The 27,722-nt window shown below is 64.4% G+C and overlaps 2 protein-coding genes and 1 pseudogene across 5 annotated transcripts; 2 read left to right on the top strand and 1 right to left on the bottom strand.

Moving 5' to 3' along the window:
* The first annotated feature begins 524 nt into the window (after positions 1-524).
* LOC115895832 lies at positions 525-3,447 on the top strand (annotated as a pseudogene).
* Positions 3,448-4,318: 871 nt separating this feature from the next.
* On the top strand, positions 4,319-14,458 carry LOC104655011 (single Ig IL-1-related receptor). 4 transcript variants are annotated; one of them, XM_010354543.2, is made up of 10 exons: positions 4,319-4,446; positions 10,164-10,324; positions 11,301-11,499; positions 11,988-12,121; positions 12,236-12,376; positions 12,626-12,769; positions 13,063-13,165; positions 13,234-13,384; positions 13,643-13,832; positions 14,125-14,458. In XM_010354543.2, exons 2-10 carry the CDS (start codon positions 10,318-10,320, stop codon positions 14,286-14,288), a joined length of 1,233 nt encoding a protein of 410 aa, XP_010352845.1. In that variant the 5' UTR covers positions 4,319-4,446; positions 10,164-10,317; the 3' UTR covers positions 14,289-14,458. The 4 variants fall into 4 exon arrangements, with proteins under 4 accessions (XP_010352845.1, XP_010352726.1, XP_010352782.1 ...); XM_010354424.2 differs by lacking the exon at positions 4,319-4,446 and adding an exon at positions 6,642-6,955 and having other exon boundaries at positions 11,988-12,139; XM_010354480.2 differs by lacking the exon at positions 4,319-4,446 and adding an exon at positions 6,646-6,955.
* A 774-nt stretch (positions 14,459-15,232) lies between these two features.
* LOC115895833 (plakophilin-3) lies at positions 15,233-25,041 on the bottom strand. The gene is made up of 14 exons (XM_030926428.1): positions 24,925-25,041; positions 23,175-23,370; positions 21,007-21,086; positions 20,255-20,880; positions 20,038-20,161; positions 19,293-19,497; positions 17,796-17,970; positions 17,487-17,604; positions 17,245-17,415; positions 16,896-17,081; positions 16,396-16,549; positions 16,032-16,224; positions 15,844-15,931; positions 15,233-15,609 (listed from the first exon to the last, which is right to left on the bottom strand). The coding sequence occupies exons 1-14, from the start codon at positions 25,003-25,005 to the stop codon at positions 15,574-15,576; spliced, it is 2,433 nt and encodes an 810-aa protein (XP_030782288.1). The 5' UTR covers positions 25,006-25,041; the 3' UTR covers positions 15,233-15,573.
* Between the last annotated feature and the right edge of the window lie 2,681 nt (positions 25,042-27,722).

Below are 27,722 nucleotides of genomic sequence, written 5' to 3'. Positions count from 1 at the left end.
AAATACCAGGTGTCGTGAGCTACAATAGGAATGCTTTCGGATTTCACCACTGACTATGAGTCTGACTTTTGGTTTGAGATAGTTCATATATTTCTCATATTATGGAAAGCAAGTGATTTTAAACACAAAACAACCCAATGTGCCGTTTCCATGGGGAGAAACTGAGGCCACCTGTAACAGATACTGTCTGGAGCACGTGTCAGAGCCTGTGGCCTCGCCTGTGTGTGTGTATGTGTGTGTGCGTGCGCGCCCACATGCGGGTGCGGTTCGTCTGGGAGCCTGTGGCCTCGCCTGTGTGTGTGTGTGCGTGCCCACGTGCAGGTGCAGTTTGGGAGCCTGTGGCCTCCTGTGTGTGTGTGTGTGTCGCGTCCACGTGTGGGTGTGGTTCGCCTGGATGTGAGCACTTGTGCCCCGCTCACCTGCAGGGCCTGCCCTGCCTGTTCTTTCCTCCCTGCTTCTGTCCTGCTGCACCCACCCTGTCAGAGGCAGGCCTGCAGTGCCCCAGACCTCCCCTTCCCCCCCAGGATCAACGGCCACCCTGGGAAGTCCACGCGCCTGGCAGGCTTGTGGAAGCTGGAAGAGGTCAGTCACCCCCAGGCTTCAGGCCCTGTCCCTGAGCCACTGCTCCCCTGACCGTCCCCCAGGACCCCTCCCTGATCCCCTCCCCCGTCTGGCCCCACAGCCCCACGTCAGCAGCTGCATGGTGGACCTGCCCCCCGACCCTCCCCCAGGACCCCTCCCTGACCCCTCCTCTCTGGCCCCGCAGTGCCACGCCAGCGGCTGCATGATGGACCTGTTCGTGCAGATGGCCATCATCATGGGCCGAAGCAGACACTCAGCAACGTGCGGGGAGGTACCTGGTCCCGTGAGTGCCAACCCCGCCCAGCCCCGGGAGCCCAGGCCCCTCCGCCCCTGTGCCCTCCCCGCCACGCAGCTCTCCCCGCAGGTGGGTGACCCACAAGTTCCGCTCTCTGCGGGCCTCCGAGGCCCGGCACCTGCCCCGGGACCCCGAGCTCAGGGACTGGCGGCGCAACACCTTCTGAACTCTGTCAACATCTTCAGCCCTGTTCGACGAGTTTTCATGGAGATGAGTGCGTGGGGCGCTGCGGGGCGGGGGTTCGCGGAGGACTAATGCGGGGCGGGGGGTCCACGGCCATGAGCGTGGGGCGCCGGCGAGCCTGACCCCCACCCCGCAGTGATCCAGTACGGCTTCACCACCATCTTCGTGGCCGCCTTCCCGCTGGCGCCGCTGCTCGCGCTCTTCAGCAACCTCGTGGAGATCCGCCTCGACGCCATCAAGATGGTCTGGCTGCAGCGGCGCCTGGTGCCGCGCAAGGCCAAGGACATCGGTCAGGCCCCGCGGGTGCAGGATGGGTGGAACCGGGCGGCCTCAGGCCTGTGGGCTTCCCGCTGGCCACGCCGGCTCAGCTGGAAATAATCTCTGTGATCTCACACCGCACACAGTCCCCCAGCCCATCCTCCAACGGCCTTGGCCTGGGATGCAGGTTGAGCCTGGGGGGAGGGTCCCGAGTGGGCGGGGCGGGGCGCTTTGTAGGCCCCTCTCACAAACCTTCAGGATCTCACGGAGGGGCTTTGACGTCCCCAAGCGGGACCCAGGTTCTGCCAGTGGCTAGGGCAGGAAACAGAGCAGCCAGCATCTGTCCCAATTCTGGCCACGCTGAGACGGACAGGCAGCAGGGGAGCCACAGGGCTGGGGCGCTGGATGTGGGGAAAGGGAGAGAGGTGTTAGGGAGGCCCCCAGTCTTGGGGCCCAGGTTACAAGGTCTTACCCTGGGGTGGGAACCCACGAGGTGGAGTGGCTTGGGGGAGAAGTTCAGGAGAATGGAAGGATGAGGGTCCTGGGTCTCTCCCTGTCCACATCAGGGTGAGGGATGCAGGAGCGCTGAGGCCATGCTCTGCCGTGGCTGGGGACTTCCTCATGAATACTGTGGCCCTAGGGCTGCAATGGGACACCATGCACAGAGACATGGCAGGCCCCTCGTTGGCCGGGGGTGGGGGGCAGAACCAGCCGAGGGAGACAAGTCAGACTGCTTGTCCACTGCTCTGGTGCAGGGACCTGGCTGCAGGTGCTGGAGGACCATTGGTGTGCTGGCGGTCATTGCCAACGGGATGATCATTGCCTTCACATCTGAGTTCATCCCCCGAGTGGTCTACAAGTACCGCTACAGCCCATGCCTGAAAGAAGCCAACTCTACCGTCGAGTAAGGCCTCACAGTGTCTGGAGACCCCAAGGAGAAACTGGCCCCACGACAGCCAAGCCCTGGGGAAACCCAGACTGTCCCTCCTGGGAATGGCTGCATCTGTCAATACCCCCTGGGGCTTTAATGAGGCTGGGTCCTGGGGGTGGCCCCTGCCCTGTGCCCACTGACTGCAGGCCCTGCGCTGGAGGTCAGGGATAACTGGCCAGGACTGCAGTTGAGGGTGAAGTTCCCAGACCTTGCTGCCTCCTGGGCAGGCCCTGCCAGAACGGCTCCCTCCCGATGTGAGGTTCTGCGTGTCCTCTTCTGATTTATCCAGCTCTCTGACCTGGAGGAACCACCAAACCAGACTGGGTCCCCAGGGTCAGTCCCTGGCAGGGAAAGTGGCTGGTGATGTCCAGAGTCCCCACAGCACCCCCAAGCCCCTGGATGTGAAGATGTGCTTGGCCTGGGAGCCCCATCCCACTGGAGGCAGTCTGTGGTGTGGCCCCCACCTCACTGTTTGCTCCATAACACAAGCTAGAAGCACCCTGGGGCCTGAAGGGGCCGCCCTGGAAGACACCCCACCCCACACTCTTCTCCCCCTCTCCCCAGCTGCCTCAAGGGCTACGTCAACCACAGCCTGTCGGTCTTCCACACCAAGGACTTCCAGGACCCGGATAGGATTGAGGGCTCAGAAAACGTGACTCTGTGCAGGTTTGGAACTCCCCATCCCCCAAGAATGCCCTCTGAACTCCTGACCCCTGACCTCAGGTACTTCCTTACCCAGATACAGGGACTACCGCAATCCCCCCGATTACAACTTCTCCGAGCAGTTCTGGTTCCTCCTGGCTATCCGCCTGGCCTTCGTCATCCTCTTTGAGGTGAGCCAGAACCGGGAGAGGCCTTGGAGTGGGTTTGGGCAGTTCTCTCTCCAGCCCTTCTCCCCGGCCTGGAACCCCCAAATGCCTGCTGGCCCTGATTCTGCTGGACCTCTCCGTGCTGCCCCTAGCATGTGGCTTTGTGCATCAAGCTCATTGCCGCCTGGTTCGTGCCCGACGTCCCTCAGTCAGTGAAGAACAAGGTTCTGGAGGTGAAGTACCAGAGGCTGCGTGAGAAGATGTGGCATGGAAGGCAGAGGCTGGGCGGGGTGGGGGCAGGCTCTCGGCCCCCGATGCCCACCCATCCCAACCCAGCCTCCATCTTCAGTGCCAGGAGCACAGATGTGTAGGGCCAGAGCCCGTCTAGAGGCCACCAGGAGCTGAGACGGTTGCCACCACCAGCACCTCCCACCAGCCCACCGCTATGCGTGTTGAGGGGTGCTGTAAAAAGGCCATGCCCATGGGGGGCCGCAGGAGTCCCCTGTATGTTCAGGGCATTCTGGGCGCCGCCCGCCTGTTCCGCCTGCTCGTCTTTGTGGGGGGCTCTCAGGCTTGGCACAGACCTGACTTGAACTCTGGGTGACCCCGGGCACCCACAGAACTGGGAGTGGGGGCTCCTCAGGCAGCCACAAGGCAGGAAAACTTGCGCAAGTTTCCTGGGCCTCCCTCTGACCTTCTGGGCGCCAGATCGGCCATGCCCCCATCCTGGCTGTTGGGGGTAGCCTGAGCCCACCTCGCTGGCCTGTTCCCTTCAGCCAGCAGCAGTTTCTGTAATAAAATTAAACCTGTCTGTCTTGCTTCCTGGCCTGGCTGGGTCCCGGGTGGATTATATCTGCTCTCAGGGCTAGATGGGAAACTGAGACCCAGAGTGTGGAAGGTTGGAACCAGGTGAGGCTGCCGCAGGCCCCCTGTCCCTTCTCCGGTTTTCCATGGGCTTCCAAGGGAGGGCGCCTGTGGGAGTTCTCTCCTCCCTGCACCTGGGGGTGTTGAGAGTAGCAAGAGAAGACATCGGGGTCACTTGGGGGTGTAGTGGGGGTCAAGACAAGCTTCCTGGAGGAAGGGAAGAGGTAGGGGCGGGCGCACAGAACCCTGAGGGCGGTGGACGCTCCAAAGAGTCCCCAAGGCTCTGGGGCTCCGGGGCTCTGCAGGCTGGCTGGGCGGGTTTGGCCGCTGGCAGCGGCTCCGGGCAGCAGCGCAGCCTCCAGCGCCAGCCTCGGGCGCAGAGCGGGACGCTGGGGTCCGCCCCCGCCCTGACTGCGGGGCGGGGCCGCACCTGCTGCCGCCGCCGGGGCTGTTGCCGCTGCGCACCTGGCTCAGGTGAGCTGCCCCCGCCCCCGCCCCGCGCGAGCCCCAGGTCCTGGCAGCAGGTGAGTGGCGGTCGCGATCAGACCCGCGAAAGTGAGTGGAGGTCGCTGTCCTCCCAGAGCCGCTGCAGGCCTGGAATCGGGGGCCCGGGGCGCTGCTGGTCCCTGGGCGCGGTCTCTCAGGAAGTGGCTCGGAGCCCGGGAGGTTCCCGCGTGGCCCGGAAGCCCGAGCTCGCCCGCGTCCTGGCCCTTTCCAGGCCTGGGGGAAGGGAGGAAAGTGGGCGAAGGGGGCGGGGGCCGCCTCCTTTTCTCGCCGGACGTGGTCAGCGGCTTTTTGGTGACCCTCGGCGCAGAACAGAGCGTGGCGAGGAGCGCCGAGGCTCGCGGGGATCCCACCACGGTCCCCCAAGCCTGGATCCCAGCTCGAGGCTTCCTGAGGCGCCGAGGGCGGACCAAGAGTCAGGCTGGGGCCCGAGCTCGCCGGGCGCCGGGTGGAGCTTCCGCCATCCGCGCGCCTCTGCCCGGGCCGAGCGCCCCGATCCGCACCCCCATGCCCGCCCCCCACGCGCGTCCCTGTCCTCCGCCCTCCGCACCTGGAGGGTGCCCAGGGCGCATGTGGGCACGAGGTAGGGGAGCGAAACGGAGCCCCTCGGCCTGTTGCCCACGTTCCTGCTTCAGGACCGGCGCGGGGGGCCCAGCGTGCGCGGGGAGCGGAGGGGCGGCGCGTCCGAGCTGAGCGGGAGTCGCTCGCAGGCTGCTGGGTGCTGAGCACCGGCCGCGCACCGAGGGCGCTGGCTGGGTCTGAGGGCGGGAGGAGCTGGCGCTTTCTAAGGACCTCAGGGTGCCCAGCAGAGTGCGGTGGGCAGTGCGAGGCGACCAGGGCCAGGCTTGGACTGAGATTCTGGGCGCCTCGAAAGAGCTGTGCGGGCGAGGTTCGGAGACTTTGTGGGTTCTCATGCTCACCCTGGACGGTGGACTTGGGGGCTCGGGGGTGGAGGACCTTTAGCAGAGAGAGGGAAGGAGGAGGTGCCCAGTCACCTCAAGCCAGCCCTGAGAGATGGTGACGCGGAGACCGGGTGCACAGAGCACGCCGCCCAGCCCGGGCTTCAGAGTTGGCGGCCTGACCCCGGGGCCTATGCTGGAGGCCCTGCTCCCCGCTTCCTGCTGGGTGCCCTGGGCTCTGCTGTGCCTGCTTCCTGACCTGCAGTGTGGGGAGAATCTTCTTGAGGGGCTTCCAAGGGCCCACTTCAAGGAGGGGCTGGTACCAGGCTCTGTGGGGGAAGGGATGTTGTCCCCTCCAGCTCTTTACGATCCTGAGCCCAAGGCCCACCATCACCCAAGGCTGAGTGGCCCGGTCACAGGAGGGTCCTAGCAGGGCTGGGACTCAGTTAGGTAAGTAGGTGGAGAAAGCCTACTGCTGTGAGGCTGCTTAGCCAGGGCCAGGAGGCTGGAGGGCAGCCCCTTCATGATGAAGCCCTGCCCCCATGTGGCTGAGGGCAGGGTCAGGGGCCAAAGGAGACCCTTGTCTGATTCTGTGGGCAGTACGAGGCACTGGTCACTGGGTCCCGAGTCCCAGGTCAACCTGGGGGGTGTCAGTGTGGTGACAACAGGAGATGCCGTCTGCCCCTCACCTGCTTTGAGCCAGGATCCTCAGCCACCTGTGTTTGCTCCTTATCTGGAAAAGGGGGTGCTGCCCTCCCACCCCAGCCTGAAGGGAAGGTCCACAAGATGCCATAGCCCCTTGCAACTGCTCACCCATGGGGGGGCCATGCCTGGAAGAGGGACCAGGAGAGGGCTGAAGAGCTCTGCCAAAGCCCCATTGTTGACTGGGAGTTTCTGAAGGCCCCTGTTCCCCGGGGTCAGAGGTCAGAGACACACCAGAGAGCAAACCGGCTGGCCCCTTGGCTCCTGAGTATGAGTCCTAGTGGCATCTGGGAGGCTTGCTGCACAGTTCCCAGTCCTCCTTGTGTGTGCGCAGGATGGCCCTGGCTGGGGTTTTCTGGCTGGAAGACCCCCCACCCATTACCCCTGGAACTTGCCCCTTTGGGCACCCCCCCACCCCACAACACACACACACACCACACACACACCCACACACCACACACACAACACACACACACCACACAACACACCCCCCCCACACACACCACACACAAACACACACAACACACAGACACAGACACACACACAGCACAGAGGAAAGTGCTGTGCCTGGGTGGGTTGGGGCGGGCCCCAGAGGAAGGAGCCGCTTGACTCAGAGCTACAGGAAGAGCCGGGGCAGGCGGGGTGAGAACCACCAACTGCCCGTCCTCCCGCCCGCCTAGGGAAGGGGTGGGTGCCTGGGTGGGGTTTAGGTTTAGGAGAGGATGTGACTGCAAGGCCAGGAAGCTACAGGGAAAGTTCTGATTAAAATACACATAAACACAAGCCAGGTCCCCACCGCACTTGGTGATGCACCCAGAGCAGCCTTGGTGCTGTGGACACTCCCTGGGACCCAGTGGAGGGGAGAGTTTGCTCCCAAAGGCACATCAATGACCAACATTTGCCCCCCGGAGGAAAGAACGGGAACCAGGTGACTCTGTACCTTCCCTGCTGCTCTGAGTGAGTCTGTGTCAGGGCCTGGCTGAGAGGAGGCCCGCGGTGCACAGGACCCATGCATGCATGTGCGTATGTGTGTGAGAGAGAGTGAGGGAGAGCAGGAGGCTGTGAGTGGGGCATCAGCGGCCAAGGGTGGGTGTGAGGTGCAGTGTGTATGCTGTGGGGTGCTTGTGGTCCTGGGCTCTGTGACAAGCATTGCAATGGGTGTTGTATATACTCAGAAGGTGTGTGAGAGGTCTGCAGCCTAAGTTGTGTGCAGTGGTAATGGGAGGTGTGTGTGGTAGGAAGTGTGCTGTGTAGGAGGTGCAAGCGTGCACACGGGCTGAGACTGAAGCTCAGTGCAGGTGTGCTTGGGCAGAGGGCTGTGTGTATGTGATGTGTGCAGGGGAGGGGAGGCAGAGGAGTGGGTGCAGGGGAAGGTAGGGAGGGGAGGGGGTGCAAGGAAAGGTGTGCAGGGGAAGGTGCAGGAGAAGGTAGGCAGAGGAGAGGGTGCAGGGGAAGGTGTGCAGAGGAGAGGGTGCAGGGAAAGGTGGGGAGGGGAGAGGGTGTAGGGGAAGGTAGGCAGAGGAGAGGGTGCAGGGGAAGGTAGGCAGAGGAGAGGGTGCAGGGGAAGGTGTACAGAGGAGAGGGTGCAGGGAAAGGTGGGGAGGGGAGAGGGTGTAGGGAAAGGTGGGGAGGGGAGAGGGTGCAGGGGAAGGTAGGCAGAGGAGAGGGTGCAGGGGAAGGTAGGCAGAGGAGAGGATACAGGGAAAGGTGGGGAGGAGAGAAGGTGCAGGGGGAGGCAGGCAGAGGAGAGGGTGCAGGGGAGAGGGTGCAGGGGAAGGCAGGCAGAGGAGAGGATACAGGGAAAGGTGGGGAGGAGAGAAGGTGCAGAGGGAGGCAGGCAGAGGAGAGGGTGCAGGGGAAGGTGGGCAGGGGAGAGGGTACAGGGAAAGGTGGGGAGGAGAGAAGGTGCATGGGGAGGCAGGCAGAGGAGAGGGTGCAGGGAAGGTGGGCAGGGGAGGGGGTGCAGGGGAGGGTAGGCAGAAGAGAGGGTGCAGGGGAAGGTAGGCAGAGGAGAGGATACAGGGAAAGGTGGGGAGGAGAGAAGGTGCAGGGGGAGGCAGGCAGAGGAGAGGGTGCAGGGGAGAGGGTGCAGGGGAAGGCAGGCAGAGGAGAGGATACAGGGAAAGGTGGGGAGGAGAGAAGGTGCAGAGGGAGGCAGGCAGAGGAGAGGGTGCAGGGGAAGGTGGGCAGGGGAGAGGGTACAGGGAAAGGTGGGGAGGAGAGAAGGTGCAGGGGGAGGCAGGCAGAGGAGAGGGTGCAGGGGAAGGTGGGCAGGGGAGGGGGTGCAGGGGAGGGTAGGCAGAGGAGAAGGTGCATGGGGAGGCAGGCAGAGGAGAGGGTGCAGGGAAAGGTGGGGAGGAGAGAAGGTGAAGGGGGACGCAGGCAGAGGAGAGGGTGCAGGGGAAGGTGGGCAGGGGAGGGGGTGCAGGGGAGGGTAGGCAGAGGAGAGGGTGCAGGGGAAGGTAGGCAGAGGAGAGGGTACAGGGAAGGGTGGGGAGAAGAGAAGGTGAAGGGGGACGCAGGCAGAGGAGAGGGTGCAGGGGAAGGTGGGCAGGGGAGAGGGTGCAGGGGAGGGCACCTACTTTCTTGCTGTGCTCATATCCTGGCAGTCTGCCCTTGACTCCCAGAAGGCTCTGAGGCTGCTTTTGGAGGGAGGACTTTGAGGTCTGAGCTTGGGGCAGTCATGGAGGCACTGCAGGAGATGCCGGGGGTTCTGCTGGGCTGGGGGTGTGTCCTCCCTCGCTTGCTGTGAGGAGTTGGTGGCCTGGGAAGTGTGTGTTTTAAGGACCCTCAGTGGGTGGTTCCCCTGGGTCAAAGACTTTCCTTGGACTGTCCTCCACCGCAAGGGCTTCTTCAGGGACCCCCTTGCCATCCCCCATGGGAGTGCACCCCATGCCGTATTGGTTCCGGAGGAAACTGCCAAACAGCCAAACCTGGGCCTCTGACGGTGCTTCATCCATGCAGAGGGAATAGGTGGCAGGCTAGGAGGACTGTCCCTGCTACCACCTCTGGGGCCTTAGCAGGGGAGGAATCCTGAGGGAGCTGGGGTGCAGAACCTTAGGCTTGATCCCCACATCCCCACTTCCACTGTGTCCCTGCAGCAGGGAGAGGAGTAGACAGTCAGTGCCTGTTGGATAAGTCAGTGGTACCCAGTGAGGAGAGGCCCCCAGGGCCCTGGGCTGCCAAGGAAGAGGCTCTGGGCTCCTGCCTGCAGCTACCTCACTGAGGAGCTTTGGGAGACTTGAGGTGTGTGTGGCTGCTGCTACAGGCTGGGAAAGAGCACAGGACCCGGGACCTATATCCCCACTGGTCCCCGTTCACCCTCCGGCCTCACAACCGCAGGCGAGGCTACGCTGAGGGTTCCCGAGGTGTTTCTGGAGGTGTTTCGAGGTGTCTGTGCTCATGTGCACTCCTGACTGTATCCAGACGTGGGTCAGAGCTGGGCACCCCCCCCCACCGGCTGTATCCAGATGTGGGTCAGAGCTGCGCACTCACCCCCTGACTGCATTCAGACATGGCCAGAGCTGGGCACCCCCACCCGGCTGTATTCAGATGTGGGTCAGAGCTGGGTACCAACCCCCTGGCTGTATCCAGACGTGGCCAGAGTTGGGCACCCACCCCCTGGCTGTCTCCAGACATGGGTCAGAGCTGGGCACCCACCCCCTGGCTGCATCCAGACATGGTCAGAGATGGGCCCCCCCAACCATGGTATAGGGCATATCACTCACACCCCTGCCCCAAGGCCAGGCTGTGTCTCTGGCACTGCAGCACCCCCTGCAGTGGCAGCTCCATTGAAGGGGACAGCCAGGAGTGAGGCCAACTGCCATCTCAGGAGACAGGGTCCCCCCTGGTGTACGTCCACTGCACCCTGGGGTCGTCATGGTGGCCCCAGAGCTGGTGGAGGTGGTCCTGGACTTGATGGCTCCTCCCTGTGGCCCTGGGCTGCATGAGGTGGTGCCCATTCTGGCCACATGTAAGGGGCTCAAAGAGACACCCTGCTGGCTTCTGAGAACTCTGCCAGCATCCATGCGGCTGCTCAAGGTGGCATCTGGTCAGGGCCAGTGCTGTCTGTGGCCGGCAGTTACTGGTTAACTCATCCTGTTCCTGTTTGACTTGTTCCCTGGGGATGGCGGCAGCCTCTGACCCGTCCAGGTGCCCTGTCCAGCTGACTGCAAGGACAGAGAGGAGTCCTGCCCAGCTCTTGGATCAGTCTGCTCGGCCGAGGAGCCCAGTGGAGCCAGGGGTGACCCTGGAGCCCAGCCTGCCCCGAGGAGGCCCTGGCTCAGAGCCATGCCAGGTAGGCAGGTCAGAGAGGGATGGGCTTGAGTTCCCACTCCCACCGCCTGCCCCTCAGGCTAGCTTCATGTTGTGCATTCTTCTCTTATCCCAGGCGCTCTGCCTGGATACATGCCAGGGTACAAAGGCCCCTGCTCACCCCTCCCCCTGGGCCCTTGGCCCTGAAACCAGGGCGAGTGGTGAGGATGAGCCCTGTACCATCTCTTGCCTCAGACCAGGCTTATGAGGTCAGTAAAGCCCAGGAATACTAGGAGTGGGCACTGCTGGGGCCCACAGCAGGGGTGTGGCAGATGTGAGCTGGTAGGAGACCATACCCTACTTAGAAGATGGCAGTCTCACTTCCTGCTAGGGCTCATCACCCTGATGTAAAGATGAACAAGTTCAGGCCTCAGGTGGTGGGGAGGGCTTGCCTGTGGCCAGGAGCAGAGGGCCCCAAGACCCCTGAGGCAAGAATGAGGCCAGCTGCTCCAGGCTCCCAGCTCTGCCCATCCAGGTGGAAGGTGCTGGCACACTGGGCATCTGGGTCCCCAAACCCACTGGCGCCTACACTCTCTGCAGATCACCCAGCAGAGGCAGGCCAGGCTGAGGGGTACGGTGCCCGGCCCCTCCTCTGAGACAGGCATCACGGTGTCACCAGGGGTGGGCAACAAGTGCATCTGGGAAATGGGGGGCTGGACTCACGTCCTCAGTGGACAAGCAGCCAGATGGGGCTTGAGTGTGGGCCTAGGGCAGCTCATCTGTGACTGGCCACTGCTCTCTGCTCCCTCAGCACAGGGTAGGTGGAACACACAAAGCCTGGCCACTTCTGGAGGAAGACGTGCCAAGTGCTAAGCCTGTCCCCAATGGACTCATGGGCAGACATGATGTGACTGCCAAGCCACACAGAGGCCTTATTTCTTCCTGCACCACGGACCACTGTGGAAGTGGCAGGGCCAGGCACCCTAGCACAGCTGACCCACTGTGTCCTCTCTCTTCAGGTGTTTGTGATAGGGCCCCTGACTTCCTCTCCCCGTCTGAAGACCAGGTGCTGAGGCCTGCCTTGGGCAGCTCAGTGGCTCTGAACTGCACAGCTTGGGTAGTCTCTGGGCCCCACTGCTCCCTGCCTTCAGTCCAGTGGCTGAAAGATGGGCTTCCATTGGGAAATGGGGACCACTACAGCCTCCACGAGTACTCCTGGTAAGAGGCCCGGATATCCAGGGTCAGAGTGACCTCTCAGACACGCCAAGGGCAGTGGTCCCCCTGACCTATGCCTGGGTCTGTAAACCCCTGGCCAGACATGACATGAGCAGAGTGCCTCTGTGGACCCAGACAGAGGGTCAGTGATGTCAGGGACAGACCCTCGGGTCCGCATGGCCCCTGTAGACATACACCTTGTAACTGCCCAGGGCTATGGGTGTCAGCAAAGTCTAGGGCCCGAATGAACGCCGACCATCTGGCCAAGCCTGTGATCAGAGGACCTCCAGGCCCTAGACCCAGGACTGGGATGGCTGTTCTGAAACAAATCTGCACCCCCTCCGGGTTCAGGTCACTTCTCTTGGCTTAAGGCCCAAGAACCACCCAGGAGGCCCAATTCTGCAGCCTCCCTGGGTGAACCCAGACAGGTGGGGTTCTGGGGTGTCCACTGGTATCCACGGCCGACCCTGACCCTGGCTTGGTATCCCCAGGGTCAAGGCCAACTTGTCAGAGGTGCTTGTGTCCAGCGTCCTGGGGGTAAACATGACCAGCGCTGAGGTCTACGGGGCCTTCACCTGCTCCATCCAGAACGTCAGCTCCTCCTCTGTCACTCTTCAGAGAGCTGGTGATGGTGGTTCCCCAGGTGAAGGGTAGGAGGGGACCTAGACCTAGTGAGGCCCAGGGACCTCGAGGCTTGGGGGCTGCTGGAGGGGCAGCGGCTCAGGCAGCCCATCCGCAGGCCCTACAAGCCACGTGGCTGCGGTGCTGGCCTCCCTCCTGGTCCTGCTGGCCCTGCTGCTGGCTGCCCTGCTCTACATCAAGTGCCGTCTCAACGTGCTGCTCTGGTACCAGGACGCGTATGGGGAGGTGGAGATGAACGGTGCGTGGGGCCCGCGTGGACGCGAGGAGGGGTCGCCACCGTCTCCCTGAGATTGCGCTGCTGAGCTCGGCTTTGGAGGCGTGGGGGAGGGGAGGAGTTAGCCCCAGGGGGCTCTGTGCGGCCCGGCTGGGGTTAAAGTCCGGGGCGGGTCTGCCTCTGTGTACGTGGGAGATGGTTAGGGGTGTTGGGGACCCGGAGGGCTGGAGTAACGCCTCAGGAGCCACCGGGATGACTGGCCGCCATCCGCAGACGGGAAGCTCTACGACGCCTACGTCTCCTACAGCGACTGCCCAGAGGACCGCAAGTTCGTGAACTTCATCCTGAAGCCGCAGCTGGAGCGGCGTCGGGGCTACAAGCTCTTCCTGGACGACCGCGACCTCCTGCCGCGCGCTGGTATCCCGGGCCCCGCCCACCCGGAGGGCCCGCCCCACTGGGCCCTACCCCAGAGGTCCCGACCCCACAATCGGGCCCCGCCCCCAGAGGCCCCGCCCCACTCCCATCCCACCCGAAGCCCCGCCCCCACCACCGAGCTCTGCCCCATTCCCCATCCCACCCGGAGCCCCGCCCCCACCACCGAGCTCCGCCCCATTCCCCGCCCACCCGAGCCCCGCCCCCACCACCGAGCTCCGCCCCACCGATCGGGGCCCCGCCCCCGTCCCGCGCCGCCGACGCCCGCCCTCCCGCAGAGCCCTCCGCCGACCTCCTGGTGAACCTGAGCCGCTGCCGCCGCCTCATCGTGGTGCTTTCGGACGCCTTCCTGAGCCGGGCCTGGTGCAGCCACAGCTTCCGGTGGGTCCCGCGCGGGGTTGGGTGGGACCCAGCTTAGCACCCACCCCCCTGACGGTCCCGCCCCGCAGGGAGGGCCTGTGCCGGCTGCTGGAGCTCACCCGCAGACCCATCTTCATCACCTTCGAGGGCCAGAGGCGCGACCCCGCGCACCCGGCGCTCCGCCTGCTGCGCCAACACCGCCACCTGGTGACCTTGCTGCTCTGGAGGCCCGGCTCCGTGGTGCGGCGCAGGCGTGGGAGGGGCCGGGGCGAGCGGCGGTTTAGAGATGGGCGGGGACCCTTTCTGAATGGGCCCTGGGGGGAGGTTCCGCTGCCTGGGACCCCGATGCGGGGAGCGGCCCTTGAGGGCCCCGGAGCCACGGAATAGCTGTTGCAGGACGTGGAACCCACGGGCAGCCGCAGGTGTGCTCTTGGGGGCCAGAACGCCAGGGGCTTCCGTGGTGTTCACACCTGCAAACCGCCCCAACCTGGCCCCCAGACTCCTTCTTCCGAGTTTTGGAAAGAACTACAGCTGGCGCTGCCGCGGAAGGTGCATTACAGGCCGGTGGAAGGAGACCCTCAGACGCAGCTCCAGGACGACAAGGACCCCATGCTGATTCTTCGAGGCCGAGTCCCGGAGGGCCGGGCCCTGGACTCAGAGGTGGACCCGGACCCTGAGGGAGACCTAGGTATGCCCGCCCAGCCCCACTCTCCGACTGGAGCAGCTCAGCACAGGGCGGAGTGGGGAGAGGCACAGGGCAGAGGGCCTGGAGGGGGCCCCAGGTGTTGAGGACTCTTCCTGGCACCGAGGGCCCCTGCACAGCCTCTCTGCCCGGGAGGTGCTTGGCCCTCGGTCTGCCTGGGAACTTCCTGGGCCTCACAGGCCATCACAGCAGGGGATGAGCAGGGGCAGCCCCTGGCAGTGGGTCTGGGCCAAGGCTGTGGGTGGCCACCTCAGGCGTATCGGTCTCCCCATCCCAGGTGTCCGGGGGCCTGTCTTTGGAGAGCCATCAGCTCCACCGCACACGAGTGGGGTCTCGCTGGGAGAAGGCCGGAGCAGTGAAGTGGACGTCTCGGACCTCGGCTCGCGAAACTACAGTGCCCGCACAGACTTCTACTGCCTGGTGTCCAAGGATGATATGTAGCTCCCACCCCAGAGTGCAGGATCATAGGGACAGCGGGGGCCAGGGCTGGGGGATCTCTCCTCTGCTCAGCAGGACCACAACCCCTGCCAGCAGCCCTGGGACCCTGGGGAAAAGGCTGTGGCCTCAGGGGTACCTGCCAGTGCCAGAAAATAAAGTCCTTTTGGATTCTGCCTGGCCCTCAGTCTCCTCCCATGCGGCAGAAGGTTTCAGTTCGGCTTCCCTCTGTGGCTCTCTCAGCCCTCCACCCCTCCCTCTCTCAGCCCCACCCCACAAATCACCAAATCTGCCCTCTCTCCATCCCCCTTCCTAAGCCAGCTCAGGCATGTCCCGTGCTTATAGTAGTCTCCTTGGGCCTCCCTGCCTGGTGACGTGACTGTTCCTAGACCCTTCCCATGCAGGCAGATTCTGGATGGAGCAGGTCCCTTAGAGACCGCAAGTTCTGAGCTTCACAGAAGATTTCTGTTTTAAGAATATCCACAGTAACTTCACAAATAAATGGCCTGGCACTGGGTGAGATGGATGGAGGTGTCCGAGAGCCTACTCGCCCCCAAACCTCAGGCAGCCAGTGTGAGAGCCCCTGGTCCAGGCAACTCCAGGCCCAAGGTGGGCGGAGAGGGAGTTGGGTTCTTTTGCCACATGAGCATAGCCCATGCAGCAGCCCCCCTCTTCCCACTCCGGTCACCCTCTGCTCTTGAGGCCCCCAGCTCTGCTCCATCTGTGTCTGTGGTGCACCTGCCATCCACCCTGTCCCCTCTCAGCCCTGAGGTGTCAGCTGTCCCTCTGCTGGGCTCTCTGTGTCCTGCATCCTCTGACCTTGGGAGGCTTGTGTGTGAGCCCAGGGGGTGGGTGTCCTCAGGGGCAGGGGGGTGCCTGGGGACACCTCAGGTCCCAAGATCATGCTGCCAGCCACAGGGTCGGGCCAGCCATGGAAGGACACAGGGCAGTGACTGTTCATGGCCATCTTTATTCCCAGTGCTGGCTATCCCAAGTTACTGCCAGGCTACGGCCAGCCCCACCTCTGCCAATGTGACTGGATCACCACCCCATATCCCAGAGCAGCCTCGAGCCCTGCCCCACCCCCTGCCCTGCGGAAGCCAAGTCCCCAGCTATAAGCCCCTGCCCTTCCTGGTGGCCCAGGACTCTCAAAGGTGCACACAGGGGTCCTAGCGAGGGGCCCCTCGGTCATCAGCCTTCTCCTCCAGGCTGGGCTGCCCAGCAGCCCGGAGCTGAGTCTGTCCCTCGGACGCTGGGCCACGTCATCTTCTCCTTCTCCAGGAGGCTTCACCTACGGGCCCAGGAAGTCCTCCTTCCGATACCCCTTCTACAGTGGAGAGAGGCTCAAGGTCAGGGTGCATGTCTGCCCGTGCAACCCTCTGCCCTCTGTCCCTCTGCAGTGTGCGGGGTATGGCCCGGACCCTTCCTCTCTGGGTCTCTGGTCTCCGGTCTCCACTCTCCCACTGGCCTCTTCACTGCTCCATGTGGGTTTCCCTGACCCTCCCCAGCATCCCATGCCCTGCACCCAGGTCCCTGCTTGCTCTGGGCTCGGGAAACGTACTGCCCGGAAGTCACGGTGGAGCTTGTTGTACTGCCACAGGTTGGCCAGGAGGCTGGACGCTGCCCGGGAGGACTTCTCACTGTCGGGGCTGAGGGTGGAGGGGAGTCAGGAGGGGACACACAGCCAGAAAGCAGGGTGGGCTGGGAGGAACCCTGGCCAGGCTGCTGAATGCCTGGGTCGGCCCCTACCTGTCCCGCTTCTTCTTGATGAAGATGAGCTTTCGGAGCCCGTCAAAGTACAGCAGGTCTCGGGCGGCAATGGGGCTGGCCACCACCAGGTTGTTGAGCACAGCTATGATGTTGACCAGCACCTCGGCTGGGGGTGATTTCTCACCCACACTGCCCGGCAGCTTCTCGATCAGGTGGCTCACCACCTTCGTGGCTGCGGGAGGCTGGGGGTCAGTCTACACCCCTACTCCCGGCCACCTGGGCACCTGGGGTCCCCTGCCTCCCCCAGGGAGCTGGACTGACTCCAGTGGCCTGAAGCCTACATGTAAAGACAAAATTGACGTATGGGCCCAGCAGGGCGGGAAGGAGAGTCTGCCCGACTCACACATCTCATCCTTGTTTCTAGCATTCCGAGACAGGTTTCGGATGAGGCCGGTCAGTGAGCGCAGCTGGTGGTGGTCTGCGGTCCGGACGCGGTCTAGCAGGGGGTTCAGGATACGCTCCTGCTCCAGGGCCAGGCGGCTCAGCACCCCTGCCCACTGTGGGGAGTGAGGGTGTGAGCCTTGACCAGAGGCCTCAGACCCTCACCTGGGGTGGTCCTGCGACAATGGGGTCGCTGCATCCTCCTGCTACCCTCAGGGGGGCCTCTGCTTCTGCCTTTGCCCCCCAGCCGGGGACATCATCCACAGCCTGGATCAGGTGCCTCCCTTCAAACCCAGGGCAGAACTTCCAGTCCTCCCAGGGCCCAAGGCCTGCCCCACTGGGACACTGACCTCGGAGGCTCCGTGGGCCCCGGGCGTCCCCTGCCTCCTCCCCTCCCCCCCCGCCCTCCCCCCCACAGCATGAACCCCTGGGAGCCCCTCGGGTCTGGGTTGGGTGCCCCACCCTGCGGTCGCCTGCCGTAATGTTCTGCAGCGCCCCGGCGGCGGCCTCTGTCGTGTGCCGGTTGAGCTCGCAGCGCTGCAGCAGCCGGTTGTACAGCCCCACGATCTGGGGGCTCCACAGCCACTCGAGGCCCTTGGGGTCCTTGGACACCTCCGCGAAGGTGAGCGCATCGGCGGCGAGGGGCAGCTGCGCCGGGCGGGGAGGAGTCAGCGGGGCAGGGTGAGTGGGGCAAGGTGAGCGGGCCCGGGGTCAGCGGGGCTGGAGTGAGCCGGGCCGGGGTCAGCGGGGCGCGGTCAGTGGGGCCAGGGGTCGCCACACACCCCCACGCCCCGCCCAGGCTGGTGCCCACCTCGCGCAGCCTGCGGCTCTGCGGCGTGAAGCAGCCCACCACCTCTCCCGGCGGCGCCCCCGCCAGGTCCCTGCGGCCGCGACCCTCCAGCCGCTGCAGCGCGGACGGTGGCATCTCGTCGTACAGGCGGTAGGACAGGTTCCGCAGCACGCACACCGCGTTCTCCACGCTCTGCGGGCAGGGGCGCGGGTCAGGGCGGCCGCCCGGGGTGCACGGCCCCCCCTCCGCACCGCGCCCCTCACCTTGTCCTCGCATTTGCCCACGTCCAGAGCGTGGTTGATGTAGGTGACCAGGGCGTCCACCAGCCCGTGGCACTCCCGCATCTTCTGGCGAGTGGCCTGAGAGGCTGAGCTGAGGTTCCTGGGGACCGAGGCGGATCAGAGGCCCCCAGGGACCCCCATCCCAGGCCCTGCCCCATCCCATCCTGGGCCCTCCCACACTCATCCCCCAGTGCGGGGTGTGCAGTGTGTGGGGCTGTGAACGCCAGGCCAGGCAGAGTCCCCACAATGACCTGCCCGCAGTCCCCACCCCACTGCCCGAGGCTGGCGCACCTGAGGAAGCCGGTGGCGTTGTAGAAAATCTCCGCCTCGGAGGCGTTCTGCTGGATGAGGGGGGGACCCCCAGCCCCTGACAGGGGGCTCAACACCAGGTCAGTGAGCTGCTCCAGCGTGTCTCTGGCCAGGCGGTCCTTCAGGTGGTCACTGGATGAGAGGTTCCACAGGATCCCTGGACGACGGGGGAGGCTGCTCTCAGCGTCTGCCCTCCAACCCCCTCCACTTTTCTGGGCATGGAGTGAGGAGGTCCTGCCTCTCCCCAGGGGCTGGCCTGGTGTTCTGTGCCTCACCCACGAGCCCTGCTGGGGAGACCCTGGGGTGGCATTTGGGGTGATAGAGCTGGGACCAAGCAAAAGGGGACAAAATGTGGGGGGATGGTGAGCAGGCCTGGCGGGGGAGGTGGCTCCAAGGAGACAAAGCCGCAGGATAAAGTGGCCAGGGGTCCAGGAAAGAGGCGGGCAGTGGAGGCCCAAGTAGAAACATGGCCAGCAAAAGGGACAAAGGGACAGAAGGGAACCAAATGGGGTGGAGAGATCAGAACAGAGGAGAGAGGACAGGCAGAGGAGGGGCAGGAGGAGGGGGACAGGCAGAGGAGGGACAGGCAGAGGAGGGACAGGCAGAGGAGGGACAGGCAGAGGAGGGACAGGCAGAGGAGGGACAGGAGGAGGGGGACAGGCAGAGGAGGGGCAGGAGGAGGGGGACAGGCAGAAAAGGGGGACAGGTGGAGGAGGGACAGGAGGAGGGGGACAGGAGGAGGGGGACAGGCAGAGGAGGGACAGGAGGAGGGGGACAGGCAGAAAAGGGGGACAGGCAGAGGAGGGGCAGGAAGAGGTGGACAGGAGGAGGTGGACAGGAGGAGGGGGACAGGCAGAAAAGGGGGACAGGCAGAGGAGGGGCAGGAGGAGGGGGACAGGAGGAGGGGGACAGGCAGAGGAGGGACAGGAGGAGGGGGACAGGCAGAAAAGGGGGACAGGCAGAGGAGGGGCAGGAGGAGGTGGACAGGAGGAGGGGGACAGGCAGAAAAGGGGGACAGGCAGAGGAGGGGCAGGAGGAGGGGGACAGGAGGAGGGGGACAGGCAGAGGAGGGACAGGCAGAGGAGGGACAGGAGGAGGGGGACAGGCAGAGGAGAGGACAGGCAGAGGAGGGACAGGCAGAGGAGGGGCAGGAGGAGGGGGACAGGCAGAAAAGGGGGCAGGTGGAGGAGGGGGACCAGGATGGGGGGACACAGAGGGAGAACAGGAGAAGTAGGGGACAGGCAGGGGGGTAGGTGGAGGAGGAAAGACATGGGGGGAGCGGGGGACAGGTGGAGGGGGGAAGACAGAGGGGGGATAGGCAGAAGGGGGCAGGTGGAGGAGAGGGGCAGATGGGGGGCAAGTGAAAGGGGGCAGGGGGAGAGGGGAAGGCAGAGGGGGGACAGGTGGAGGGGGGCAGAGGGCGGCAGGTGGAAGGAGGCAGGTGGAGGAAGGACAGGTGGAGGAGGGGACAGGCAGCACCTGTGACGTTTTTGCGAAGCTCATCGTCCTGCTCCCGCAGTGTCCGCAGCAGCTCGAAGATGCCGTTCTCCTCCACCAGGGCCAGCTTGTTGTCGGCATTGTCGTAGATGAGGTTGCGCATGGCACCTGTGGCGTGGCGCTGCACTTCCTGGTTGGCGTGGTTGAAGAGCTTCACCAGCCTAGGCACAGCCTGAAGGCTGCGGGCCTGCGGGCACAGGCATATGGGGGTGCACAGATGTATGTGGATGGATACAGACTATGCACGTGTGTGCAGATGGGTCCAGGTGCGTTGATGTAGATATGCAGGGGATGCAGGTGTCTACAGGTGTACAGAGGTGATGCAGGTGTATACAGGTGTATGGAGGTGACACAGGTGTATACGGGTGTACGGAGGTGATGCAGGTGTATACGGGTGTATGGAGGTGATGCAGATGTATACGGGTGTATGGAGGTGACGCAGGTGTTTTGGGTGTACGGAGGTGATGCAGGTGTATGTGGGTGTATGGAGGTGGTGTTTGCGGGCGTACGGAGGTAACGCAGGTGTATGCAGATGTATGCAGGTGATGCACGTGTATCCAAATTGTACCCTCCTGCTCTTCCTCTGCTGAGGGGGCTCTGGACACGGTGGGGTCTGCCTGGTCAGCTTGGGGACCATGAAGGGTGGTCAGTGAGCAGAGGTCAGTGGGAGGTGGTGGGGCCCTGAGGGAGGTCACCAGGGGCAGTGAGTGGGTGGTCAGGTGATCACCTGCTTCTTGGCCGCTGCATCGCTGTAGCACTTGTGCTGGATGTAGGCCGCTCCCAGCACCTGCAGGTTGGGGTCTGAAGCCATGAGGTACTTGACTGCTGAGGGCAGGTCAATGTCATCAAAACTGTGGAGCCAGGGATCAAGGGTCAGGCTAACTTTGGGTTCAGGCTGGGCCCGTGGCAGAAGCCCCCTCCCTGTGCCAGGCCCAGACGCTCACCCGCTGCTGAGTCTCTGCAGGGTTCGGTGGCCACAGTAGCTGTTGAACCCACGCACGTCCGGCAGGTGGCCCGAGTCAGCCAGGCTGAGGCTGCGCACAGATGGCGCTCGGGCCACAGGCTCCAGGACGGCTCCCGGCGCTGCCCCACCTACCCCACGGCTCCGGTGGCTGCTCTGGAATCGCTGCAGGGTCCGCATGGCAGGGGCACGGATGGTCCGGCTCGGGGAAACCTCAGTGGCCTCGGGCCAGTCCAGCCCCCCTGCCCGGCTCGAGCTGGAGCTGGCCTGGCGCTCGTAGGCAAAGGCCCTATAGGTGGAGGTGGCCGCAGGCTCCAGCTGCTCAGACACCACGCTGTAGCGGTCGTCCAGGCCCCCGGCCCCCAGCCGCAGCGAGCGCAGGGACAGCGTGTCATAGTCGGCCCGGCTGCCAACCCCACTGCGCTCGTGGAAGGACACAGGCCTGGCGGGCATGGGAGGGGTGGGCTGGGCACCCCCGTACCCAGCAGCCCCAAAGGCGCTGCCCCCGTTGTGGGCAGAACTCAGCCTCCGACTGCAGCTCAGGTCTACGGCGGAGCGGGAGGACCAGGAGGCCGGGCTGTATGCTGGCTTGGCGATGGGCCGGAAGCCCTGTGGGTCGAGAGGGGGCGGTGAGGACGTGCCTGGGCTCACCTGTGTCCAGCCCTGCCGCAGAGCCTCCCCTTCTCCGAACTGCAGAGCTCCGATCGTCCCCCTCGGGCTGGGCCCATTGCTCACCGAGGTCTTGTCCCCACTCAGGCCCTGAGAGCGAGAGCTGAAGCCAGACTGCAGGGTGTGGTACTGCCCCCTGGATGTGCCTGTGGAGAGGGATGGTGGTAGCCCAGCTCTGCCACACAGCAAAGCCCCGGCCTCCTGCCCCCTCCCCACCACTCCAACGCTATTCGCGACCCCAGGAGCAGCCTTCAATCCAGGGCAGGGAGGCCAGGGGCTTTGGGGCCAGGGCCTCCCCATTCCTGCCATGGCCGGGTCTCCTCACGTGTCAGCCCTGGTGGTCCACCTTCCACAGCCCACCCCCCAGCTGTGCCTCCTCTGCCCAAGAAGGCAGATGCGCTCACCCACTGACCTCCTGGTCGCCTGGAGGAATGTGCCAGGGACTCTGACATCAGTTCTCCAATCCCTGCCATGGTACAGCGCCCAGCCTCCTCCTCCAGGAAGCCAGCCTGGCCTGCCCCGACTCACACTGACTCCTTTTGAGCCCCTGCTGTGCCCAAATCTCCTCTGTGCCCAGTCACAGGAGAGTGACACTGTCTCCCTGGACCAGTATGCCCTGTTGCAGTGCTCTCTCCCACCCAGCAGAGCCCGAGGCAGGGGCCACACCCACCCCATCCAGCCACACACACGCCAAGGGCAGCTTCGTCAGCCCGACTCCACAGTGAGTGGACAGACAGGCGGGTGGGCAGCGGGTGGAGGGCGGAGGGTGGATGGAGAGACAGGCAGGAGGAGGATGGGAGGGCTGCTGTGACTGTTGGAAGGACGGACGAAGGGGTGGGAGAGCCGGCGACAACAGAGGGTCCCACAGGTGGATGGTGAGTGGGGAGAGGGATGGACTCGTGGGTGGGTGCAGAGAGGACGGGCTGATGGTGGGGGCATGAGAAGGCCCAGCAGAGCGACCTGGCTGAGGGGCTCAGTGTGGGATACAGGGAAGGGGGCCGTGGCCCTCCCACAACTCTGCCCAGAGCTGGATGCTCTGTTGGGGACACCCCCACAGCAGGGGCCCCAGACTCACCCTGGTTAATGGGGCTTCTGGGCCGGGGCTATTACCTCTCTGACGCTCGTGAGGCCCAGCCCGGAGTGGGGGCACGCCCCAGCCTGGGGACCTCACCCCCACCCCGCAATTATAATCCACCCCCCTCTAATTGGCAGGGTAGCCAGAGTGGTAATTAACCCTTCCCTCACTGTCCTCCACCCCATGACCCCTGGGCACCCGACTTGGTCACCAGCAAGGCTGAGGCCCCTGGAGGGAGGACCCCACAGTCCACGCTGCCGGGCCGGCCCCTCCACTGGGCGACCTTCACTTCCCCCCAGCCACTAGCTGGAGACCATTCCTGGGGGTCCCCTCTAAACACCATGATGAACTGGCATCTGGGTCCCTGGCATTCTGGGAGGTTCCTCTTACTGTCTGACCTTAATCCCTGTTGCTGTAGCTGGCTAAGGAGGAAATGACATTCTAGAACCACTGCCCTCAACCCATAGCATCTGTGTGCTCCTGTCACTCACACTCACACGCATGCACATGCACTCGCATGAGTGGGGCCAGGATTCCACCACAGGTGGGTCTGGCTGGCACCGAGGGGTGCTCCTCCACCTGCTGTTCCCACGGAGAAATCTGGGTCACTCCAGCGGGGCCCTCCCCTCTAATTCCTCAGGGAGCCCCTGGTCCAGACAGGCCTGGCTTTCCTCCAGGACTTCCCAGCCCCCCCCACACCTCTCCCCGCTTTTCTGTTCTGCTCATTCCCATGAGGTGTGGGAGAAGCGTGGGTGTCTGTGTGTCCCTGAGACCTCGCGTTAGCCTGTGCTTCTGGGGCAGTCGCGTGCGTGTTCCGGGTTTGCCGATTGAGGTGCCTGGCCCGCCTGCCATGTGCCAGCCTTCCCTGTCATCCCCCACAGGGGAGGCTCTAGGCTGAGGACACAGGTGGGGCCCGGCCAGGCTCTGTCTCTGGAGGACCCGGGGGTCCCTGCTTGGATGGGGAGCCCCACCCATGGCTTCTCCCCACGCCCGCTGGGGCGGGGTGCGTGACTCAGTGTGAGGCCTGGTGAGTCAGGAGCCAGCCTCACTGTGGCCTCTGCCCTCGCCCTACCACCTCCGCCCGCAGACACCTCTCTCCGCCACCATCGTCCCCGCCGCGGTCCCCTCCGCCCGGCACCTGCCTTGTGCCTTGGCCTACCTCTGGCAGTCTCGGCCTCAGGCTCAGGCTCAGCGGCCCCGTTGTGCCGCGGCTGCTGTCCCAGCTGCAAGAGGCGGGCGCGGACCTGCTCCTGGACGCGGGCTGCCCGCAGCCGCTCGGCCTCCGGCCCCTCTGCGCCCCGGCGGTCCAGCTGCAGGTCAGAGGGCAGCGCCAGGGAGCACACACCGGCCTCAGGCTGCAGGGCCGACAGCAGGAAGTTACCATCCTGCATGGCGGCAGGTCCACCGGGCCTGGGCCTGGCGGCCGCCTCCAAACTCAACTATCTTCACGTCCTGTCCCTCCAGGCCCTCTCCCTGAAGTCCCCGCCCCGCCAGCCTCACCCAGAGCCGCCTGGAGACAGACGCCTGCCCAGCCCTGAGCACAGCTGGGGGCGGGGACACCTGGCCAGGTGGGAGGGAGGGGCCGCCGCCTGCTTAAGGTGGAATTTGGGCGGAAGAACAGGCCCTGCATGGCCCCAGGTCCCAGCCTGGCCTCCTGCCTCCTTTTCTCCCATCCCACGACAGGGCCACGGGGGCCTGGGTGCTTCTTGTTCTCAGCCTGTAAAGGCCGGACTGGGCCCTTTGTCGTGGGGCTGGGACAGAGGGGCCCTCTGTGTCCTGAGTGTCAGGGAAGGGCAGAGGGCCTGAGGGGGGCTATGTCCTGCCACCCCCAGCATGAAGGGGAGGGTGTCCCACTCCCTGGGGGGTCTAGGGCCCGGGGTACTTCCCAGGACCAGACAGCCTCCACGTAGCCCAGCCTTGCTGGTGAGGCGGGGGTGAGGCCTAGGAAGGGGTTGGCAGGAGACACTGTGGGGGGCCAGGGGTCAGTGCCAGGGGTCAGGACACAGGATGGAGGGACGGAGCTTTAGGGTACAACCGGACTCCATGGAGGCCCTGGTGCTTGGAACTCAGAGAGCCCCCTCCCCACCAGGAAGCATGTGGATGGACCGGCCCTGCCCTGAGGCCTGCAGACCATGGAACTCACCCTCAGGACCCCCTCACCCCCCACAGAGGCCTCCAAAGGGCTGACTTGACCCTCTCTGGCTTCTGGGACCCTGGCCACCACTGCTCCTGCCCCCCAGGCCCTGGGGTGAGAGGCCGTTCCCAGCACATGAGTCAGGATGCAGGGGGGCGGGGCTGCCCCAGGGGGTTGACTCAGAGGGGCCTGCACTCCTGTCAGCGCATGCCAGGCTGGGGCAGGAGCGGTGTGTGGGGAAGAACCAGGGGGTCTGGGAGAGCAGTGGCTGGGATGGAGAGGGAGCGAGGGTGGGGGTGGGGTGGCGAGGGAGGCCCAGACCAAGCAGGGCTTGTGCCCAGAAGGTCTCCTTCGAGCACCACAGCCAGGGGAGCCAGCAGGCAGGTTCTGAGACCCTCTGGCCTCCGGGACAGGACCCTGGTGGATGGGGGGGTGGGGATAAGCCTAGGAGGGTTGGGGGTGGGAGCTGAACATCTGTGACAACTCCTGGGTTCTCACGAGCTCATCTGACAGCCGCTGCTTCTCCCTGGACCCTGGACCCGGGCTCTGGGCTCTTCTCTAGGGCATACCCTTGCCCCGCAGTGAGGGTGGAGCCAGGGTTAGGAAGCAGCATTAAGGGTGAGGTCAGTGCTGAGGGGGAGGAAGCTAGAGGTGGGAGTCGGAAATCAGCATTGGGGGTTAAAGGGGGAGGGGAGGGCCCACTGAAAGGACAGGTGAGGCCTGGGCTAGGCCACCAGGTGGGGTCGGGGTGGTGGGGCAGGGGTGGGAGACCTACCCTGCCCGTGGTCCGGATCCCGCCAGCCTCCCAGCTCATCCCAGAGGCCACTGCTGACAGCTGAGGTGTCCTGGGCTCCATCCCTGGCCCAGCGCGTGCGGGGCAGCCTCTGCGGTGGGACAGGACTGTGGGGGCCCCGGAGGGCGGGGTGGGAACGCCCAGCTCATCAGACTGGCTGATTCCCTGGGAGACGGGTTTCGTGTGGAAAAATCCTGGGAGACAAGTTTGTGCGGCACAGAGCGGGCCTGGAGGTATGTGCCTGGCATGGACTGGGCCCCGCCCTGCATCCAGGTCCACCCCAGGCCCACCTGGGGCCCTGCAGAGGCCAGGCGGGGCCGCGTGACAGGGGAAGCCAGCCTGGAGGGCCTCTGCAGCCCGGTCAGGCCGAAGGGCTCAGTGGAGGGCTCCGTGCGGCTGGAGCTGTGATGGGAACGCCGGTGCCCGGTGGCCTGCAGGGCCCTCAGGGCCAGCTCTGCCGACCTTCCCTCCTCCCCTTGGCAGAGAGGGCTGCGGGTGTCCCCCCAGAGCTGCGGCGCCTCCCTGAGGATGCGTGGTCCCCGCCAGGCACAGTTTTGGCAAAGCCAGGAATCTGGGGTGCACCTTCCCTCACTGCAGCCAGGCCAGAGGGTTGGCGATGCCTGCTAGACCACCACTGCAGCTTCCAGCCCCAGGCTCGGAGGAGTCTTATCTGACCCCTGTGACCAGCCCCGAGTGTCTCACTCTCCCTGGAACCAGTTCCTGGCACAGGAGCACTGGACGAGGGCTTGGCGGTGGGCTTCCTGGAGGAGGTGGTGGGCTTCCTGGAGGAGGCGGTTGTCTGTGGGGCCTGGAATCTACATGTAGCCTCAGGTCGCTCTGGGTGCACAATCGGGTTGAGAACCCGGAACATGAGGGCCTCCAAGGGTGAGTGAGCACTGCTCTTAGATGGATCCCAGGTGGCAGGTGGCCTGTCAATCACCTCCCAAGAGGAGGTGGGAGAGGGCGCAGGAGGGCTTCGGGGTGCAGTGGGCTTAGCGTGGGGGGCATGGGAGGCACTCACAGAGAAGGTGGGCTGGGCCCAGGTCGGGGGCGGAGCTGCCAGGTGCATGCCTGGAGTTGTGGGAGGGCACAGGCACAAACCTACAGGGCAGAGCCTGCCTGGATGGGGTGGGAGTCTTAAGGAGCAGAAGGGGGAGGGTCTGGGGAGAAAGGTGTGAGGACCTTGGAAGCAAAATAATAGTCAAAACCGAATTCAGGAGTGTGCTGGTGCACAGAGAGGCTTGGGAGGCTGCCTCAGGTCCCACCGCCTGCAGCGGTGGGGTGGGGAGTGCATTAGGGGGGCCCCTTGGTGGTTGATGGACCCAGTGTGGGGGCACAGCTCACCCAGAGGCAAGCGTCCTGGCGCTTCCTGTTGGCGCCCACGCTTGCAAACCTTCCGACCTGGGCTCCAGCCAAGTCCAGCCCAGGGCCCAGCCCCTCCACGGAGCCTACCCTGCTGCCTATGGGCACCACCCCTCACCCTACGGAGTGTGGCCCCTGCCCCTGCCCCGGGCCTGTGGGTGGGCAGCTCTGAGGTCTCTGGCCTTGGTCCTTGGCATGGAAGGTAGCTGAGGGGTACAGCCCCAGTAGGCTCTTGGGGGGACACCTTTCATCTGCACACACCCCATCCGCTGCCGCCCTGTTGGTCAGTCTGTCCATCCGTCCATCCACTCATTCATCGGATGAGTCCCGGGCTATTCCTTTGCCCCGGCACCGCTCTGGGAAAGGGCGCATATGTCCGAGACGGGTGGGGCATCTCCCGGGGGCTCTCCTGGAGTCTGGCCTCAGGAGAGTGTAGGGACCCATTAAATTAGTCCCAAGTGTCCCTCACCAAATTGCAGCTACTAACAGGTGGCGGCAGCTTCTCTGCTGCTTTTCTGTTATAAACAGGTGGAGCTGTGGGGCCAGGTCCTCCTCAAACAAGGGGGAGGAAGGAAGTCCCAGGAACTGGGGGCCTGGCCTAAGAAGGTGCCTTTTGAAAAGAAAAAACGTTAAACCCTCCATAGAAAAGCTCCCCGTATTCACAAGACTATGTTGATACCTGACATGGTGGAGGAAGGAGGCCTGAGATGCCACTCACAGTTGTGCCAAGAGATGGGGAGGGGGGCCCAGATTGGAGAGGAGAACTGAAAGGCCTGCTCTGGAGTCCGGGAGGTGGTCCATCCTCCTCCAAAATCCCTGGGGCTCCTGAATCCCCCAGAATCCCTGGGGCTCCTGAATGACAGCAGTGGTCTGGACGACTGGAGCTGGGGAGAGGAGCCTGGGAACCCATCAGTCCTGCTGTACCATTTGGGAGACCGGCCCTAGGTCTGGCAACCCACGTCTCCAGGGACAGTCTGTCCTCCAGTGGTCCCCAAGGCAAACTGGACAGGGCCAAGGTGGCCTCCCTGCACTGTCTGGAAACCCTCCTGAAGGGCCCTCCTCCCTGCACGATCTGGAAATGCTCCTGAAGGGCCCTGGCCCAACACATTTGCAGCCGTCACAGGTGTATCCAGGGATTCTGGGGTCCATGAGCCCACAGGGTGGCTATTAGAGCCTCTGTCTTCCCTTTCTTTCCTGGACTTCCTCCCAGTCCCCACTGCAAAAAACCGAGGTTGCCCCTCCCAGGATGCCCCCAAAGTACCATCTGGTCCCATAACCCATTCCTGCTGTTGCTTCCCTATTATATGTCCCCTGACATCAGGGGCTGCCTGTGCAATAAACTCATCCCCTTATCCCCTAGGACCAGCTGTTCATTGACTGAATCAGGAGACAGAGAGGCACCCTTCACCAAGGCCGCT

This window comes from Rhinopithecus roxellana, unplaced genomic scaffold, assembly GCF_007565055.1.
Source record: "Rhinopithecus roxellana isolate Shanxi Qingling unplaced genomic scaffold, ASM756505v1 contig2925, whole genome shotgun sequence".
Taxonomy (NCBI): domain Eukaryota; kingdom Metazoa; phylum Chordata; class Mammalia; order Primates; family Cercopithecidae; genus Rhinopithecus; species Rhinopithecus roxellana.
The sequence above is the reverse complement of the archived record's forward strand: the minus strand, read 5'-3'. Positions and strand labels throughout refer to the sequence as shown.